This window comes from Larus michahellis, chromosome Z (assembly GCF_964199755.1).
Source record: "Larus michahellis chromosome Z, bLarMic1.1, whole genome shotgun sequence".
Taxonomy (NCBI): Eukaryota; Metazoa; Chordata; class Aves; order Charadriiformes; family Laridae; genus Larus; species Larus michahellis.
This window is the reverse complement of record NC_133930.1, coordinates 80,827,231-80,847,274: the sequence shown is the minus strand read 5'-3', so window position 1 is coordinate 80,847,274 and position 20,044 is coordinate 80,827,231. Positions and strand designations below refer to the sequence as shown.

Below are 20,044 nucleotides of genomic sequence, written 5' to 3'. Positions count from 1 at the left end.
TAGTAGACTGTCTTTTAGCTCTTAATTCTAGTAGGTGTTGTATTTCCCCCTTAACAAAAATAAAAGATAAAAATTCACTTGCTAGTACTGACACGGAACTAGTTCAGCTGCTGTTAGTTTAACCTTTTAGATTAAAATCTTTAATCTTTTAGATTCCGACTTTTTCCAGGAGGAAATGAGGACATAAGAGGTTTTCTCACCAGCATCTTGTGATCTCCTTTCCTTCTGGCTAATGAGATCTTTCAGTCTTGCTTTGCCCGGAAAAATGGCCTACTCAGATTCTCTGCTATAGTCTGTCATTGAAAAGATGAGCATTTTGCTTCTATATTACATACCTCTGAAACATAGTATGTTTCAGATAGCATGGTAACAGTGAGGGGCAAGCAAAATCCAAAACAAAACAAAAAGGAAGCTAACAAAAAACATCCAGGGACATGCCAAATTTGTTTAGAGAGGAAAAATCAGTTATATCTCATAAAAATCTACAGGCTTCATTATATACAGCTTGGATAGCATAGTAAAAGTGCTTAATACACTGCTATAAGAGGAGTGTCAGTCACTTCTCCCCTCACCGCAGTTGCAGCAAGAAAAATTTGAGATAGGATCATAGGATCGTTTGTGTTGGAACCCAGAATCTTCCCTTAAAGATAAGATAGAGAGATAGAGGTGGGATGAAACTCTTCAGAAACTAACCCTTCCCTTTCGGCCTATTGATGATCTCTGTTTGCATCTCCAAGCCTTCTGTCCCACAAGAGGGTCTCCTTTGTCTGATGAAGTAGTTCCCATTGTTCAGATGCTGGTACCAGAGGAAAGGGTATTTTTGAACTCTACAGAATCTACATTGCTTGTAATAAAACAGGTTCACCATATAGAGCCAGCCACAATCCCACAACAGCCTCTACCACTTAACTCCTGATCCACGCCTTGGCATAGCTTTGAGGTGTATCAGCTCTCAGACAATGCTTGGTGCAGTCTGGAGGATGGTGGGATTTAAAGGCTTGGTAGTAGACAGATTGCATGAGTCACCTATGGGGAAAGAGATTCATGGGCCTTGTCATGATTTTGTGGGGTTTTGGTTTTGTTTTTTTTTTTTTGTTGAGGTGGCCATAGGTAAAGTGGGGTTTGGTTCTCCACATTGCTTTTAATAATCTGTGTTTTGTTCTGTTTAGTCAAATTTGTATTGCAGTAAGAGCAGGATTTCTTACAAAACATTAATCGATAAGCTTTAGACCTGATCTATTAGAATACATTTTATTTCTTTAGGACTAGGTATCTGATGGATTTATGAAGAAGTAGATAATTATGGAGGTAGCGATAATTTTCCTGTTAGAAATAGAAGGAATACAGTACCCAGGGAAATATTTGTATTTCATGCTACTCAATAGATAAGCATTTTCAGCAAATGCTTACAACTATGATTTTCAACCAGTGATTTTGAAGATAAACACAGAGATCTTCAGCACTGGTGAGTACTGTGCTTTCTATCTTTTTACTTTAAGTACATTGTGGTCATGGTTTTCACTCTAATATGCTAATTAGAGTAATTATTTACATGCTAATACATTTTATCTGAGAAGACATGTTGTCTTTATTGCACTTTTGACAGTGAAACTTACCAAATTTACTTCTTGCTTACTTGTGCTTATTTATAACATGTTTCAAGAAAATAAAAAAACTGTAGTGGAATGCAATGCTGTTTGGCTTTGATCTATAATTATTCAAGATGCTTTCTATTGTGATGCCATGTAGATTGCTTTCAATAGTCAAGCTTTTTGGACAATGTTGTTAGGCTTGCTTGGCAGCTGCTGCAAGGAAAATATTCATATTGCATTTTCTTCTTTTCAGTCTCCTATCAGGGTAGATGTGTAAAGAAGAAACAGGTTGAAAAATGTTGTTTGGATTGTTGTTTGAAGTGACTTGTCTTGAACGTGTGCAATATCCTGATATTTTGAATGCAGCTTTCATAACCTAAATTATATTATTTCTGAATAATATAGCAGGAGAATTCAGTAAATACCTTTATCCAGCATAATAAATGTCTGACCCTTTTAAGGCTTTTTTTGTATAACACAAATGCAAATAGAGGATAAATATTTTTTATTGATTTCTATGAATTGTCTCGCTTATATCTTGCATGTTTGAATTAAACAAGGCTAGCAGAAGCCATTTGCAGCAATTTCTGGCTTAGTAACCCAGCAATCAGGAATACTACTGAGGCAAAACTGATATGCCGCTAGAACACACTAAAGGGCTCAAAAGTTTCTAGACACTCCTTAAAATAATAGCTTTAAACTACTTAGAAAGAAGATTGTAGCAGAAAAGTAACAATTGGAAAATCATAAAAGCCTGTGCACAAATTGAAAAGCAAACACTACCAACTGAATGAATTTCAAATAAAAATAAATTGGGCTAAAAATGAAAGAACTAATCAGAAATTTATGAGAAATAGAAAATAAGGTTTAAACATTGCTGGATTAAAAAATAAATGAGACAGGAAATTGGAGGGAAGGATAGAAGCAATACTTCGAGGAAATAAAATCCTAAGAAATTGTCTTAAAAGTTGTTTTGGTGATCCAATATAATTAAGCAATGGAGGAAGAGACTCAAATACTGCTTCTGTTGACAATATAGAACAGGAATAACACATCAAATTAATGGAGTTACTTTGGACTTGCACAGGAGTGATGCAAGTAGCATTCGGATTGAAACTGATTCTGCAGATCTCGTTAGGAGTTGTTGTGTAACAGCTCCTGACTTAGAGAACTTGGGCACCACCGGTCTGATCCAGCCTTTTGGAAGAGTTTTGCTTTTAACTTCCCTGGGAGATTTATTAGGCCTTAAACCTGCAGGAGTGCCAAGCGTTATGCAAATAATGCTTTTATCATTCGGGATTTTCAGCACTGCTGTGTGTTACCTACTCCTTCTCTTTGGCGGTAATGAGGCCGTATAATCAGGGGGAGCACCGCCTGTGTCCTGGCTACGGGGCTGCTGCAAAACAGCAGCTCTGCCTTCAGCTCTGATGGGGAGAAAACCTAATTTAGAGCGGGGATAATGTCCCTGTCCTAGCCCCACAGTGGCAACTAACTGCAGATGTAAGTGCCTGTCGGTAGGCAGTGGTGCGGGCCAGCTTAGTAAAAAAAGGTATTTTCAGAAAGTTAGTTTGAGGTCAAGATCAAAGCAAAGAAATGGCAGCAGTTTAACCTGTTGCGGTTCTGGTCCGTGGCATTGGTCCCTGGGCGTGCGCAGGGCTAGTGACAATCATTTGAGTTTAGGGAGTGGAGGGATCTGTAGCTGTTTAAAAAAAGAAATATAAATCTACGCCTGTTTTCAGAAAAAAATAAATTAAAAGTTCCAATGGCAAAAATACAACTCCAACATGCACGAAATAACATGTGATTCATTTAATGAGGCCCACAAACAGAGGGAAAAAGAAAGGAATTCCCTAATGAGCCTCTGGTTTGTTGTTAATAGCTTCGTTTGAGAAGAAATATGTTGAATTTCAGACTCCACCGTTATATTCTATTTATCATTCTTTTTTATTGTAGGCCCTTTCTTCGTCAAGATCAGGCAGTAGCAATCTATTTGTGTACCCACAATAACTCTTTTATATTTCCTGTCGGTGAATAATGAGGCTTCTTTAATCACCGGTTTGTGGTATAACTACTGTCTTCTTTGTTGTTGGCATAAATTACTGGATACCAATGGCAAATGACAAAAAATATCATTTGTAAGTTGGGGCACAGGGCTGGAGTCAGGAAATGGTCTGCGTTTTGTGTTTGGGGAAGTAGAGAAAGAAAACCAAATGAAGTTAATTGTACGAACATATTTGAAAATAAGATGATGCACAAGGACAGAAAGAAGTAGGAGACGGGTGGTGATCTCGCCCTGCCTTGTGCATCTCACCAGTCACTGTGGATCAGCAAAACAAGCTGCGTTCATTCTCCTGGAGTTCTACACTTGTATGCAACAATGCATTCAGTCCCCCCAAAGCGTACACTTTTACACTTAGAGCTTTATAATTTTATATGCTTTGTCTGCTTATTTTCTGCAGGTGTCCTGCAGAAGTATTTGTGGTGAATCAGAAGAGAGCGTTTTTAGGTACCTTCTATGTAATAGAGATGGCATGCGAAAAAGAGCATCTGTTCTCATTAGAAGGCAAGCTTTACTTCTCAGGAGCGTTCCGCAAAACATTTTTGTGTCAGCAACTGTTGATTTGTGATGTAGATGAGTAATACTTCAATTTTGATTAGCAAGTGTTTTATTATCAGTATCAAAACCTCAAATGTGTCACGACAAAGGGTACTAAATTTTGTTTCAAAATCATCTTTACTTTTCATATTAATTTTTTCTTTGTAGAAAAAAGAAACGAAACATATCCTCCATCTAAATTCCCAACTGCAATAATTACCATAAATAATTACTGATAATTGAAAAATAAACTCAAATATGGTTGTGAATTGTGTATTTTAAAATGTTAAACCCCTTCAAGCTCTTTCAAATTATGATATTTCTGTGTTTTGCAGGTTTAAAAATTCTTTAGAGATGATAAAAAATCTAGGAATACCATCTGTACCTTTAGAAACTAAAACAGTTCTCTCAATCTGAATTATTCTTTTTTTTGTTAATATATCTATTTCCTGTACTACAATAATCCAGTGGCTCGAGCAGCCTTCCACAGTAGTATCCTAATGCTTTGTTTTAAAATGCAATACATTGAATCTACTTTTACCTCAGACTTAATTGAGAAATAAAATCATTATTATTTCATCTTTTCAACATGAGGGGCTCTGAGGTTTTACCGAGCAAAGAGAAATTTTCCATATTTTTTTTTTCCGTGAGAAACTGTACTTGCATGAAGTTTTCTGAGATAAAAGATATACATGTCCATAAGTGTTTTCCATTCTTCCATATTTGCTTATGAAGATGGTAGTGATCTGGAATTTTATTTTGTATACTTTACATATTATATACTTCTATGTACTTTATATGCATATGTATATGCTTATGTATATCTAATACAAGTGTTGTATTGGTGTCATGCTGGCACCATACAAATCCAGGCAAAGACCTTGTTCTTACTTATTTTTTTAATTAGTCTTCTGTTGTGGCATCCCATGTTTACAAATGGTAGGAGTGTGCATAGTGGAAAAAGATCAGAAGGCATTGATGTACAGTGACAAAGGTTTACGACTTCAGTATTTTCACCTCTTTTTAGTATTTTTCCTCTCCTTTGGTATTTACCCTATGCCCAGCTTTCTGTTTTTAAAAATATGTGCTATACGTGCAGGCTCAGGACTCTGTTAAGTGCCAAAGAAGAGTAATTGCATTTCAAAGAGTACATTGTGGATCCTATACATAATTAATCATGTTAACATCACCTGGATGCAGTTAATAAAGCAAAGCTGCAGATAAACCCCCCAAAATAGCAGGCCACTTAGGAAAACCTCCTTTTTCATTTTCCTAGTAATTAAGCCAGAGTGGGAGACCAACTTTATTTTCAGGTCTGCAAAAGACATGCTGTTAAATTTGAGATTTACCTGGGATGTTGAAGGGCAGGTCAATGACTTGGCCTTGAAACTAGAAGCAATTATATAGCACCTCAGTTCTCCGGATCCAGATATTTTGCTTGTCTTGTGATGCCAGACAAGAAACGGGTAGTTATAGGAACATTTGTCTATGTTCAGAAGCTCAAACAGAATAGTTATTTAGCTTAATAGTCAAGGATCTTTATATACCTTTATTAAAGTAACAGTTAAGGACCCTCTTACAATATGGTGTACTAAAAGCATCACATTCTCAGCCACTCCATTGGTGACTTTCTTACGTATACACTGTTCTTTCTCATCCTTTTTCAATTACTATTCCCAGTTCTTCATTTTCAAGTCTTATTCCATACCAAGCAACAAGCAGCCAGCACATTCAAACTGCTACCCATCTTTGTTTAGGTTTGATTTACTAATTAAGCTAGAAAAAAAAATAAAATTAAAAAAATGCCAAGAATACAGTTTGTTAGTGCAATGTGGCCATACGGCGACAAGGTTGTGACATATACAATCTGTTTTGTTACTTAACATTCCCGTAAACCGCCATACGGTAAAGCGGCTTTTAAAGTCTGAGGCAGTCCTTGTAGCATGGCTTTGAGTGCATGGATGGCCCCTGTGAAAGGAAAACTCTGGAGAGGTGCAGAGCAGGGAGGTGAAGTGGTTGCTCAAGGTCAGGGCTGTGCTGCACGAGCGGGTGCGATGCGGATGCGCGTGAAGCGACTGTGACCATCAAACGGTTTTAGGTTTTAATGCAATTTACCACCTCGGCTAAGTCCTCGTTCTAGGTGTCTTTGTGCTCTCAGAAGTTCACGCTTAGTTCTTGCCTGATGCCTTCAGTTCAAATGTGCCTGGTAGAGATGTTGTTTCATCTAATTTTATATTGTACTTGGGGAGAATCTAGGGCTAGAAGAAACCTCTTTTACAAGTAACAGTATGCTATACAATCTATACAGGAGTCTTTATATGTGCAAAAGTTCCAGATTTTATTCTATTTCTGAACAAGTTTAAACAAATAAGGTAAAAACTGCATCTGTTCATCTTTCCAGAGACTCTTAGCAAAAAATTATGAAAAGGGTTTGCATCATTCATCCACAGAGCTTGCACATTACTGCCAGCTGCAGCGTCCAAAATAAACAGAATCACTTCTTTATTGTAGCTGTCAGCTGTAATGCCCTTATTATTTCATATCTTTCACAGGAGGGACACATATCTTCATTGCCTAATTATTATTCTGAGTGCAATCGGTAACATCACTTTCCTGTAAAGCCAGAAAAAAAATGATGTAAACCAGCAATGCTGTTGTATCTCCTTAGGTGATGTGTCTTTTTTAATGGTGACAGAACTTTCTTGGTGATAGATTTAAGTACCCATGTGGCCAAAAAATTCATGAAATGAACGCAGTAAGACCAGCTAATTATAACAATGGAAACTTACAGAATATTTTTGCTTTATTCTCTTTAGCTGCAGGGTTTGGTATAATGGCAGAGAAGAGTTCATTGCAGAAAAAGTTCATGTAGGGAAGAGTGTTCAGTGCCGGTGTGTCTGTTAAAATGGTCATCTAATGTGCCATGGGGCTTTAGGAATGAATCCCTCGATTGCCTCCCCATTCTACACTTACTTTTCTTCTGCCTGCAGGGGGGTTTTGATGTGTGTGAGCTGGATTCATTCCTAAGGACGTAGAACTAGAAGCTGTACTCAAGTGGAGACCCTAATGGTGACCTAAAGGTCTGAACCAATGACTGGACATTTGGGCACCTTTAATGGAAGGAAGTGACTAAATCTCAAACAAAATCCACAGGCTTCATATGATGTAGATATGGAACGCTGAACACCAAGTGCTTTGAAATACTGGTCCACTTGTGTTGTGCCAGACTACTTTCTAATTTAGACCTAGCCAATGCTAACTGCTTCACGTGGTGTGTTTTCAAATATGTTTTGCAGTTTGGAATATGCTTGAAAGCAGAAAAAGATCCTTCATTTTCAGTATGCATTCTGAAACTGTTGACAGGCGGAAATGTATGTGTGTATTTTTAGAAATGTTTATATTTTTGTATATTTGTGGACACATATTTAAGGGGTTTTATGGGATGCACTTGGTACTTAGATGGTTTTTCAAAATTTTTAAAAGTTAATTATAAATTTTGCATGCTCTGTATTTCGGATACCTCATTTGAGATATTAAATGCTGCCCATTTCTTCAATAGTGTTGACACTTATTGTAAAAAATGTGGCAAAAGAAGGTACTTAAGACTGAATACCCCAAAATAGAAGTAACTAGAGACCGATGAATATTTTTCAAAGTGTAATGAGAATATTTTTAGAATTCGTATTGTTTTAAGGCATTTCATTTTGGTGAAGATAGGAGGATATAATGAAACGTAATTAGTTTTAAAAGCTGTTTAATATGTCTTTTTAATTGCCCAGCTTTCAAATTTGAATTGACTGAGGATGGGAAAAGGTAAATTCACCAGTGCTGAGATTAATAATTGCCTAGCAACTGGTGCCTGAATATATCCAATACAGGGCAAAAAAAGGGAAAACAAAACACTTTCATGTCCATATATATAACGTATGTATAAGTATATAAGTATGGAGCTAAATATATGTGTGTGTATGTATACACATAGACACACACTCTGATGCTTCCAAATTGCTAACCTCAAAAGCTGTGAAGCCTAAAAAAGATAAGTGAAAAGGTAAAACTAGAGATGTAAGTGTGGATGAAAATTGGGACTATTTATTTAAAAGTGATAATTCCACAATATGCGTGGGGGTTTATTTTTAAGCCATCTTCCTTTCCTGAAGTGAAGGTAGAAAAAAAGTCACAGACACTTTTGACCGTTTATTTTACAGGGCATCCTTTGGACTGTGCTGCTGATTTGACTGCATGCATGGATTTTCTCTCCATGGAAAGCACGGGAAGGGGCAAGAGAGAAGCTGCCGTGTGTCTGAGTTGTTTCCTGATTGGGGGTTGGGGCATTTCCATGAATATTTTGAAGAAAGAGTTAGGAAGAGCTAATGATCAAAAGCTCAATGTAGGTTAAGTCAAATAAGAAATCTAGATCCCTATCTCTTATGGGACAGGCTGAGAGACTTGGGGTTGTTCAGCCTGGAGAAGAGAAGGCTCCGAGGAGACCTTAGAGCCCCTTCCAGTACCTAAAGGGGGCTACAGGAAAGGTGGGGAGCGACTCTTGACCAGGGAGTGGGGCGGTAGGATGAAAGGTAATGCTTTTACACTGAAGGAGGGGAGATTTAGATTAGACTTTAGGAAGAAATTCTATACTGTGGGGGTGGTGAGGGACTGGCCCAGGTTGCCCAGAGAACTTGTGGATCCCCCACCCTTGGAATTGTTCAAGGCCAGGTTGTACGGGGCTTTGAGCAACCTGGTCCGGTGGGAGGTGTCCCTGCCTGTGGCCGGGGGGTTGGAAAACTAGACGATCCTTAAGGCCCCTTCCAACCCACACCACTCTATGACTCTATGGTGTTGACCGCCTGATGATATAGACAGATATAGATAGGAGCCTTCTAGCAGCTAGTGGAGCACCCTGCAAGAGCCCAGCTGGTTTTTGACAGAAACCAATGAAGCTGTACCAGGAGATCTGCAAAACACAGAAATTTCTAGCAAGAAATATGAATATTTTATTTACTGAGAAATTTCAAGTGAACATACTACTAAAAATCTCCTGATCAGCTTTAAAAACAAAGGGCATGTGACTGGAGATTATAATGTATTCCCGTCATGACTTGATATCTCTCTGAAAGTTTTAATTGAACAAAACAACTTAATAGAGAGACAGTTTAGCCTAAGTGCCTTGTACAGAAAGTCTCAATTTAAGCTCTTATTCTTTCCCTTTTCATAAACCTCTCTCACCCCATAGATCTGAACAGGTGCAGAAATACAGGTTGATTCACCTGCATGTTAGCGAGCGGCAAATAATTGCATAAAAGCAGCTGACGTGAATGACAGCTGAAATCAAACGCGTACGTGCAAGGAGTGCCTAGGTAATTTTTGCCAGCTTTGTTGAGCATGACAGGAGAAAAGATGTTGTGGAAGGTTGTGTTGATAGGGATTAGGGCATCTTCATTAAAGGCATTTTTCAGCTATCTCCCAGCCTGCGTAAGGAGCATCATTGCTGTTAGCTGAGGTTGAGCGCCAGGGATGGTGTGCCGCTGGTACCACCAGCTCATCAGTTTGGGCAAATATATCTCTTTTCCTTTGATGAAACAATGTCTGAACTGATGACAGCTTTCCCTAAATCTTCACGACAGTGTGTGCATGAAAAATTTTCCACAAGTTGTAAAAATATTCAGAAGTGCATTATATAACCATATTCCTCCTTTAATCACTTTTGATCCATTTTTCAGTAATAAAGATTTGAAATGGCAGGAATAGTTCATCTTTTTCCCTGCAGAGACAGTTGGCATAGAAATGAACTCTCTGCAACCTATGAAAGAGAGAAGAATTTACTTTTTAAGCTGTTTTCTGTTTCTACTAGTATTTCATATTGTCAAACATCAGATGCTTAAAAAGCCTGTAACGCAGCAGGCTGAAGGACAGTGACCTACTGCTCTTTCACGTTCAAATGAATAAAGTAGCTCATACTGTAGACCCTTAGAAAGGGAAGAGATTATACTTTTTTAAGGCAGAAGGGGATTTATTATGATAGAAATTAATCTCTGCAGACATTACTTTAGGGCTCTATTCTAACCCTGAAAGTAGGAACACACTTTTACAGTATTGTACTATTAGACTAAATCCAAAGCTTAAGTCAGCACTTCATCTTCACCCAGGATTAATGTTTCAGTCCAGTGCCAGAGTGGTATTTGAACGAGAATTCTTTGCTTAGAATAATCTGATTTTCTTTTCATAATACCATCTCAGGTTTTCAAAAATCATCTGGTGCATCCCCCCAGATTACAAGACTGGAAAAAGTTAAATTTAAAGAAATGTTTATGCCTGCTTTACAGGGGTGTGTTGCAGTTCTCCTCCAGAGCTACGAGCTATGGCTTGTTTAAGTGCATGCAGCCTTTTGATGCCAGAGGCTTTCTGAAGAAGGAGCAACTACCTCAATTTTCATGAGACCTGTGATAAAATCATGAGTTGTTTATTCTGAGATTTAAATTCTCCTGTAAGGTTTCCCATCCAACTCATATGCTAACTCATATGTTTAGGGTTGATGGCATCAGTTTATTCATTTTTTAAAACCATTTAAACACCCTGCCATGAATATCCTAGTTAGAAATTTAACTGAACTTTCTACCTGCATGGTAAGCAAATCAGCTTAGAAAACAGGCAGGAGGTAGATGAGCTATTGCTATCTAGAAACTTTAACTTCCCCTTCAAATAATAAGAGATACAAGTTAATTATTCACCTGTCTTTTTACCTTTGGAAAAACAAATTATCTGCCTCACTATTAACTCTGAAAAAACACCTTACAAATTTCTTATAAGAACTGCAGAGCTCATCTGTTTTCGTGTTCACATTTTGCATCTCTGCACAGGTGTGTCTTCAATATGATTTATGGTTCTGCTTCTCAGTAGTGGTTCAGCTGTGGAGAAATAGATTTGAACTTGGACACTGTACAGATGATTCCGTAAATCAGAAAAACTATTAAAGCTCTTTTTCTGAAAATTGATTTTAACATGAAACTGCTACTGCAAGGAGGAACTTTCTCCGTCTTCTTCTGAAGTTTAGTTGCTCTTCTGGGCTTCAGAACTGAGGCACATTTTTACTATCCCTAGACCAAATTTCTGTTGACTACCTATTTTCTGGGCTGTTTATTCTTTGGTGCCACCTGGAGATTTCTTCTTTGAAACAAGTTTTATTCTCATGAAAGGGCATAGCTATTCATTTTATTTCTTTAGAGAGAGCTTTTAAAATAAGCTATATTTCATGTAGCAATATAGGAAATTGAATAAAAATAAAGCTGCTGTATTAGGTAGAAACAATGGTCCACCTCTTCCCATCAATGGCAAAATCAAATGCTTGAGCTACAAAATACTCATTATGTAGTATAACAGTAAAGAGTCTTGTACCTCTCTAACAACATGCATGGCTAGTACCCTGAACTCGTATGTCACTAGATTTGCAACTGTTTACCTGTAGATTTTGTGATGCCTTTTGTTTTGATGGGTATTGGCATCTCCTTGGACTCCTATAGTATCAGTAGGTTTGCCTCAGTATCATCTTTTGTAAATTTCACTACATCGATATGTAATGCACACTAAATATGTCCATATTTCTAACCAGTTATATATAACAACAAATAAGGTTGAATTTTTCTACGCACACTTTCTATTTCACAGAATATGCTCTGTTCTTAAATTATAGAATAAAATGTGCCGAAACACAAAAATCATCTTTTTTCCATCACTTCTTCCCTTCCAGTTTTGAAGTCTTGTGAATCCACAGAATTTTCTGAAGACATGTTTCTTTCTTTGTCATCATTTCATCTCAAGCAGATGTTTCTTACTGTAACAGTTCTGCTGGAAATCATAATAGTTATCCTTCTAGGTGTTAAAAGATAGTTGAGGGAAATTATATTCCTCTCAGGCTAATGGGTTTGTGCATAGGGACTCAAATGCTTTTCCCATGCCTAATTCAGGACACTGTGCCATAGCTTTTGCTGGGCATTTGTATCCCAGGAACTACAATGTTAAAGAGTAAGTAGTTTTAATTTGGAGTAAATATTTTTTTTTCTTTTTTTCATTGAAAAACATTAGTGAACTGCTATTTGAGTTGCATATAGTAATGGTAGCTGACTGGTCGATGTGATTTTACAATAAAGAGTGCTTTCTGAAGTAGCGCATGCAGATGGTTGTGGATGATACTTTTCTGTTTGCACAGTGCATCTTCTTTAGCTTTCCTATCACAAAAATTGTTTTCATAAATTCTGTGAATTTCTGCTCTTGACAAGGATTGATGGGCTAACCATCATGGTGTGCTGCATTATTTATACACAGCAGTTGAGTTCCTTTTTTCAGGTTGTCCTTTGCTGTCAAGCAAACTATTGGACTCTTCAGTCAAGAATCTTGTAACGCTTTGTGGGGTTTTATTGGATCAAAAAGTATGCTCTATAGAAGTGCGAAGTTTGACAACGAGTGGATTTACTATTTTTACCCTCCTCCCCACCACTACCTGCTTGTGGAAAGAAGCAATAGCTGTACATTCAGTGTTTTGTTGAAAAGGATATGGCTTAAGAGTGGTTACGTGAAGGTACGCCAGGGAGCAAGGTGGGCTTACAGGACAGTTTGTCCCCAAGTGCTTTTATTAAAGAGATCCAGGTTCACTGATTGAGATATTCACTATGGACAAAGCGTGTCATAATCTTTCAAAAAAAACGAGTTGTTACAAGAGAGCAAATCTTACACCATTTTATTTGAGTTTTGATTTTTTTTCCGAGTTTGGAGTAGTAGGGAATTTTCTTAATTAAAATTCTGAGTATCTATGGATCTCCACTTTAATTTCATTCTTTTTGTCTTAATTTTTTGATTTTTAACCAACCATGTTTTTCAAAGAGAGGATGGAAAATTCAATCAAGGATTTATTTGACTTAAGGATGTTCTGAAGAAATTAAAGATGTGAGGAAAAATAAAAATAAAAAATCCCTCAGTTTTAGTATCCTCTAATCATGTAAGTTTTTTTGTCTGCTCCTGTATACATTATGGTGTGAGATAATTTGGATTACATTTCTACCTTAACTCTTCTGTACATGATGTTGTGCAAAAAGGAGGAAATATGTATGTGTATATACATCAGATTTTATGTATATAAAATAAGCTACACATATAGCATCACTTAAGAGCAAGGGTCCCCTAAAAAAGATAAATGCAAAGTGGTCATGAGTTCTGCAATTCTGGAGGGGAAGCATGTGAGCGTGTCCTTTGCTGATTCCTTTTCAGAGATCCTTGCACCAAATCTCAGTAGCCTGATGCAATGAGATTTTACTGTCTTAGATTTTCCCGAGGATGAAGTAAAGGCAGCAATAGTTGTAGTACATATTATATATATACACAGTCTTAAGACAGACTTTAATGCTTGAGTACCCACATAATGAAAAGTGGAGGGTTAGTCAGTCATAGTAAACAAGAATATAAATTATTGCTTTTATTTGACACTTGCATTCTTACTGGACCCATTTCAGAACATTTTAATAAAAATAGAATATTATTTGTCTTTTGGTGTTTTTCTTAAATAACGGAGTTCCTCTCACAGTGTTTAATTTACAGAAATTTGACAAATTTCAGTCTGTTGTGCAAACAGCATATTACCTATTACTATGGAAAGTCAGCGGCACCGAGCACAGTTTTGTAAGTTATTTTAAAGGATATCAGTCTTTCATTGAGTTTATTTTACTCTTCCAGTCACCACGATTCTAAGGTTAAATTCTAAAACTACTGTTGTGTTAAAAGTTGTGCCATATGCAACATAGTATTTTAATGGTAATAAATTCCTTAATCAGTTATGCTAAGACAGAGTACACCCATATAAGCTTTTCTGATTAAGAACAGAGCCTTTAAAATCAAATTCTGTTCATCAAACTGAGTAGGTTGTACAAGAAATTAGATTTCAATATTTCAACATGAATGGCTTCTCAAGGGGCACAAAATGTAAATTGAGAGAGATATTGTTGATTCAAAGGTGATGTTTCTTTTGTTCTGCACATTTTCACAGGCACTAAGTCATAAATAAGGGTGCTAACAATTTAAGTAAGTTTTACTAATTTGAGTATGCAAATTTGCACAGAGTTGTATCTAAGTCTTAGGTAGAATTATTGCTCACGTGCGTCTGTGCACTTGCCCATATCTCTGACTGCATCTTATTTGACATCATATTATGGTATTATTTTAACCATTCTTGTTCAAAGTATAGACTTTCTTTAACCCTCTTTAGCATTACATGAATGAGACAGGCTAGATATTTTTTGTTGTTGTTGGAGCTTTTTTCTTTTTTGGGTTATTTTTTTGGTCCCACTTTCTTTAGCGGTGGGCAGTACTCATTTTATTTCTGTGATGTGATGTAAGAATTTACATCAGTGATTGGCAGTAGAATTTGGGCCAAGGTGGTGGGTCAAAGCAGCACTTAGTGCCATTATTTCCTGAACATGGAAAAAAATTTATGTCATTAGAGGACAGCATCTGCTTTATTAATCCTGAACTGTGGGTCAAGTAACTTTACTTCAGGCTGAAAAAGCCAACACGAATTTTCAGATAACTAAAAACTACACAGTTAAGTATGCACACTTTGGTCATAGTAGGAGATTTCAGTTTCTGGAAATCTAATGGAAAACTGGGGATGTGTTCTGCATGTCAGTTGATATAAAACAGTGTTTTTTCTTCTTACCTTTCTTTTTCTTTCTTGTCTTGCATAATTGAAATCAGAACAATGAATCAGGAAACACATAGTAAAAATGTCCCCTCTCATTTTAACCAGAATATCCATAGGAATTTGCATAGTATGTGTTCCTGCTCCAGATGCTATTTAATTTATTAATTTAATTAAAGGTATTGGGAATACAGTTGTCAAAGTATTCAGTTAATAGTAGTTGTTTCACAACCAAATGCCTAAACCCCATGAAGTAAAAAACAAGCATCCTTTGCTACCCCAATAATGCAACAAGCACTGAAATTGAGAAGTCTTGACTTACTTAGATTGAGTTAGAAAGACAGGTAATGTCTAGTCATTAGGCAGTTAATGTCTTATGTCATTGGCTCTTTTCAAATAGCTCTACTTCTCTGTTAGCTGGACAATCTTCAAGACAAAAGCGTTAACAGCAGGTAAATGGTGATGACAGTTCTCTGTGTCATGAAGGCATCTTAAAATTGACAGATTAAGATTAAATAAAATTAAAAATAAACCAGCAAATGAACACACAGCTAGAGTTTTTTGCAACTGATGCACAATATTCATACAAGTGGGTTTGTACATCAGTTTAATTTCTTAAGTGATTGTTAGATGGGAATTATTACACCAGGCGCTAATCTGAAGTCTATGTGCCAGAGAGGTATTGAAAACACTTTGAGACCCCTTACCACCACTATAGTCCAACATGTATTATAATGTCAGTACTACTGACATAAGTGGATTTCTAGAACTCTTTACAATTACATGGCGAAAGACTGTCAACTTTGGAATTTAAAATGCATACAAAATAATGTGTTGGGTTGTTTTTTAATAATCACCTATCTGCAGATGTTGCTTTAAGTTGCATTTGCAAAAATTTTGCAAAACAAAACTCGACTGCACAAATTATTAGTATTTCTAAAAACAATACTGAGCAATAGAAAGCACACACCTCCGTTTTACAAGATGAAGCTTGAGGTAAATAAAAAATACGTCTAAATATGTTTAATTAGCTGAGAAAATAATATAAATTGAAGCTGACCGAAGCCTAAGGCCTTCTTTAGGATTGCTTCCAGTTATCCCATATGGGCCAGGATGCAATCCTGTATTTCCTTACATTTGTAGAACTGTGATAAGGTGGGGTTCTTCAAGGGTGTTAAAACTGGGGCATTACAAGAATTGAACAGACACTCTGTTCTCTCTTTCATATCTCCTCCTGAAGGCTGTTTCAAGTGGTATTAGACTGGAAATCACAATAATGTGTTGTACACACTGGCAATACTGGAGACATGGTCAAGTTCTGAGCACATGAAGCAGGCCTGCGGTGCATCTTGCAGAGTTTACATCTTTCTGCTGTTGATCACCTCAACGCTAATTGGCTGAATAAGGCTGAAATGGACAAGCAAAGTCTGCTTGTTTAGCGTTATTTAGGCAGGATGAAGCTACCCACTGTGCCAGTGCTTGCCCTGTGTCGCAGGGAGTTTTGACGCAGATCTGGTTCGTAGCGTAGCATAGTTTTGAAGTGAAGCATAGCTTTGTTTCTAACTTATTTGTTCTGATTCTGCAATCAAAATGAATTGTGGGAGAACGTGACAAACTTCCTTGGGACACGGAAGGGACTGTCGAGGAGCACAGAAGGGACTGTAGGTGCTCAAGTCTTTTAGTCTCTATTCCTGCCATGGAGTTGGTGGGTCACAAGTCATAGTGAAAGCCTCCCTGTCGGCACAGCATGACCGTACGGCAGCTCTGGTCATAGGGCTCCAAACTAATTGCCCAAAACACTTCAATGGCTTTGTTCTACACTGTCAAACTTTATCCTGGGATCGCATATAATTGGTCTTTTTGTGACTGACATAAAGCCAACATATAAGGGCACTGCTGGCTTGCATGCCATGCCCTGTGTTTAGTAGAAATACAGCGTGCCAATGCCTGATCTGGCTCAAATCTATGCTGCTGTGTGATTTAAGAGTGTGTAAGTCTGGAACACAGGCATGCACAGCCACTGTTCTCTGCTTATGAACCAGGTGATAAGCCATTAGCCTGAACTGAAACCACTATTCAGCTTTACGTTGAAGCTAACCTGGAGAGGTAAGATCCGGGGTAAATTCCTTTCCAAGTATATATCCTGAATGACTGAAAATGAGAGAAAGCAATAAATTATTTTTTGTTAAATGTTATTGTCTTTTACAAGTGAATAGCTGTCAGTGCATCCAAGAGAATCACATTTTACAGAGTAGAAGGCTGGGGAAAAATGATTACAGAGAGGTGTGCTGTTAAATAAACATAAAATGGAAGTAGCCAAGTGGAATCCAAAGGACATAGAGACTGTCATTCCTTTCTGGTTTTGGTTATCAGTAATCTGCCATACTTAGGACTTGTGCATAACTTTTGGAGAGTTTTATACAGGAATCTATTTTTTCGCTTTAACCCACAGGGGACGTGTGTGACTCCAACCCGTGCAAAAATGGTGGCATCTGTCTGTCTGGGCTGAATGATGACTTCTACTCATGCGAGTGTCCTGAAGGCTTCACAGACCCCAATTGCTCTAGTGCTGTGGAGGTTGGTAAGTGCAAACTTTAAATGCTGGAATAGTTGTTTCAGTGTCCTGTTAGTCTGTGGCTGGCCAACTGGTGATCGTCTCCACTGCATTTTGTGTAGTGCTGTGGTCATTGTGTCAGCCATTTTTGGTGTCTTAACCTTATCTCTATATCATAGATATCTATGCCATAACTGAGAGACTGTTAAAACAGTATTTGACAAGTGTATCTGCAGAACAAAACGCAGAAAAGTTCAGTTCTGTACTTCAGAAAGTGAAAAGATCATAGTTGTGACTTAAAATGACCAACATTTCTCAAAGATCAATGTAATTAGATATTTCTATATATCCTTATTCTGATCATTGATCATGTAAAGATTGGTTTCTGGTAGTTTTATGCCTAGGTCTGATCAGTAAAGAGTACTTACTTAAACAAGCGAAGTTACAGGAACAGTATAGGAGAAATCAGAGTAACACATAGTAGTCACTTGTTTGAATTTCAAAAGGATTACTCAGCTGGAAATTGTAATTAATCATTAAACGAGTGCAAGTCAAAGGTATGGAAATTTTGTGATGTGTGTTTGACTCAGAGTGATAGCTCCAAAACATCCTGAAGGTCGAGCCTCCATCTTAAGAAAACTCAAGGAGAAAATCAAAGTGCAAGGGAAAAGATGTTAGAAAGCTCATTAGGTCATGGACCATCCCATCATTTTCAGTGGAGCAGAAGAGCTGCAAGTTCAACAAGCTCTTAAATTACCCTGAAGTAGATATAAAAGTACATAAGGTAGAACAAAATAATAAATAGACACTACTTTTTAAAATAGATACATTTTCTACCTATCTCCTCCATGGAGTTGTGGGAGTTAGAATAGGAAGGTAAAAGATAAGAAAAAGCACTGACGTGCAGAAGAGATGGCAGTGTCTCTTACTTTGTTCGTATTAGGAGCATACGCCAAAGTGGAGGTTCTGTGGCAGCGCCTCTTATCTGAAGGCCTTGCATGCCCTGCGTGCATGTCTTCTGCTGACAGCCACAGCATTTGAAAGCAGTATGACCCTTCAAGTATTTCATGCCGTACGTCTGTGTCTGTGATTCATCAATCTGGGTTACACTAACATGCTTCTGTCTGTGACAGCTGAGCAGTGCTCACACGTTTTGCTTCTGCCAGCTGTAGTGTAGGACACCAACCTCTGGCAGAAAGGCAACGCCAAAAGGCTTGCTCCTACAGATGTCTCGTTGAAACTGTCACAGCTAGGCTGATCATCTCTCTCACTCTGCGACTCTCCTAAGTTCTGTGGGTTTAATTTTTTGATAAATAAATGAAGGCTACACAGGCACAACCTGAATGCACTGTTATGGGGACTAAATATAGAATCATCGAATCATAGAATCATAGAATTTGTTGGATTGGAAGGGACGTTTAAAGGTCACCTAGTCCAACCCCCCTGCAGGAAGCAGGGACACCTTCAACTAGATCAGGTTGCTCAGAGCCTCATCAAGCCTGGCCTTGAATGTCTCCAGGGATGGGGCCTCCACCACCTCTCAGGGCAACCTGGGCCAGTGTCTCACCACTCTCATTGTAAAGAACTTCTTCCTAATGTCTAATCTAAACCTATCCTGCCCTAGTTTAAAAGCGTTCCCCTCGTCCTGTCACCACATGCCCTTGCAAACAGCCCCTCCCCATCCTTCCTGTAGGCCCCCTTCAGGTACTGGAAGGCTGCTATAAGGTCTCGCCAGAGCCTTCTCTTCTTCAGGCTGAACAACCCCAACTGTCTTGTCCTCACAGCAGAGGTGCTCCAGCCCTCGGATCATCTTCGTGGCCCTCCTCTGGACCTGCTCCAGCAGGTCCATGTCCTTCTTGTGGTGAGGACTGCAGAGCTGGACACAGTACTCCAGGTGGGGTCTCACCAGAGCAGAGTAGAGGGGGAGAATCACCTCTCTCGATCTGCTGATATATCCCTCTCTGTCATGAGATAAGGCTAGAAGAACTTAGTCCAGGGACCCAGGGTTGGGATAGTTTTGGTTTATTTTTTAATTTTCTGAAAGTGATGCTACCGTTGTTCTGTGAGTGAATTCTAAGTCTCCACAATGCAATTTTAAGGGAAATGGATTGAATTTGATTTCCCTGAAGATAAGTTTCCTGCAGACCAATGAAGTAGTTCCTGTATGACCAACTTTGGTAAGACACCAACTGACTGTAAAATGTCACAGTAGCTGGTTACTACCTGACATTCCAGTTGCACAAGAAACTGCTCTTTGCTTTGGTGCAGCCACACAAGAAGCAGGAATACACTGCCTTAAAATCCTGTTTTCCGTCCCTTTTCCTACCATTTCTATGCATGCTTGAAGGGTCTGAATTTATCCTACAACTGTATATCATGCTACCCTAAAATGGCCTTGACATGGGTTTACTGCAGGAAACTTGTGTATTTATCCTGTGCTTGGTTGGCAGAAAATTGCATTGTGCATTACTGGGAGGATGCTGATCATTAGTGAATCTGAGATAAAAGCATATTGTGATAATTGACACTGTAATTTGCAACTAAATATTAACAGGGCTTTAAAAAATATACATATACTTAACTAAATTCTTCAAACACTTCAACAAAATCTCAGTTTGGTA

At 38.0% G+C, this 20,044-nt stretch overlaps 1 protein-coding gene across 2 annotated transcripts in view; it reads left to right on the top strand.

Moving 5' to 3' along the window:
* Window positions 1–20,044, top strand: part of EDIL3 (EGF like repeats and discoidin domains 3) — a 268,965-nt gene that overhangs the window by 57,879 nt on the left and 191,042 nt on the right. For both annotated transcript variants that reach the window (XM_074569401.1, XM_074569400.1), the window contains exon 2: window positions 17,322–17,450. In XM_074569401.1, coding sequence (XP_074425502.1) covers window positions 17,322–17,450 — 129 coding nt within the window. The remainder of the gene's footprint in view (window positions 1–17,321; window positions 17,451–20,044) is intronic.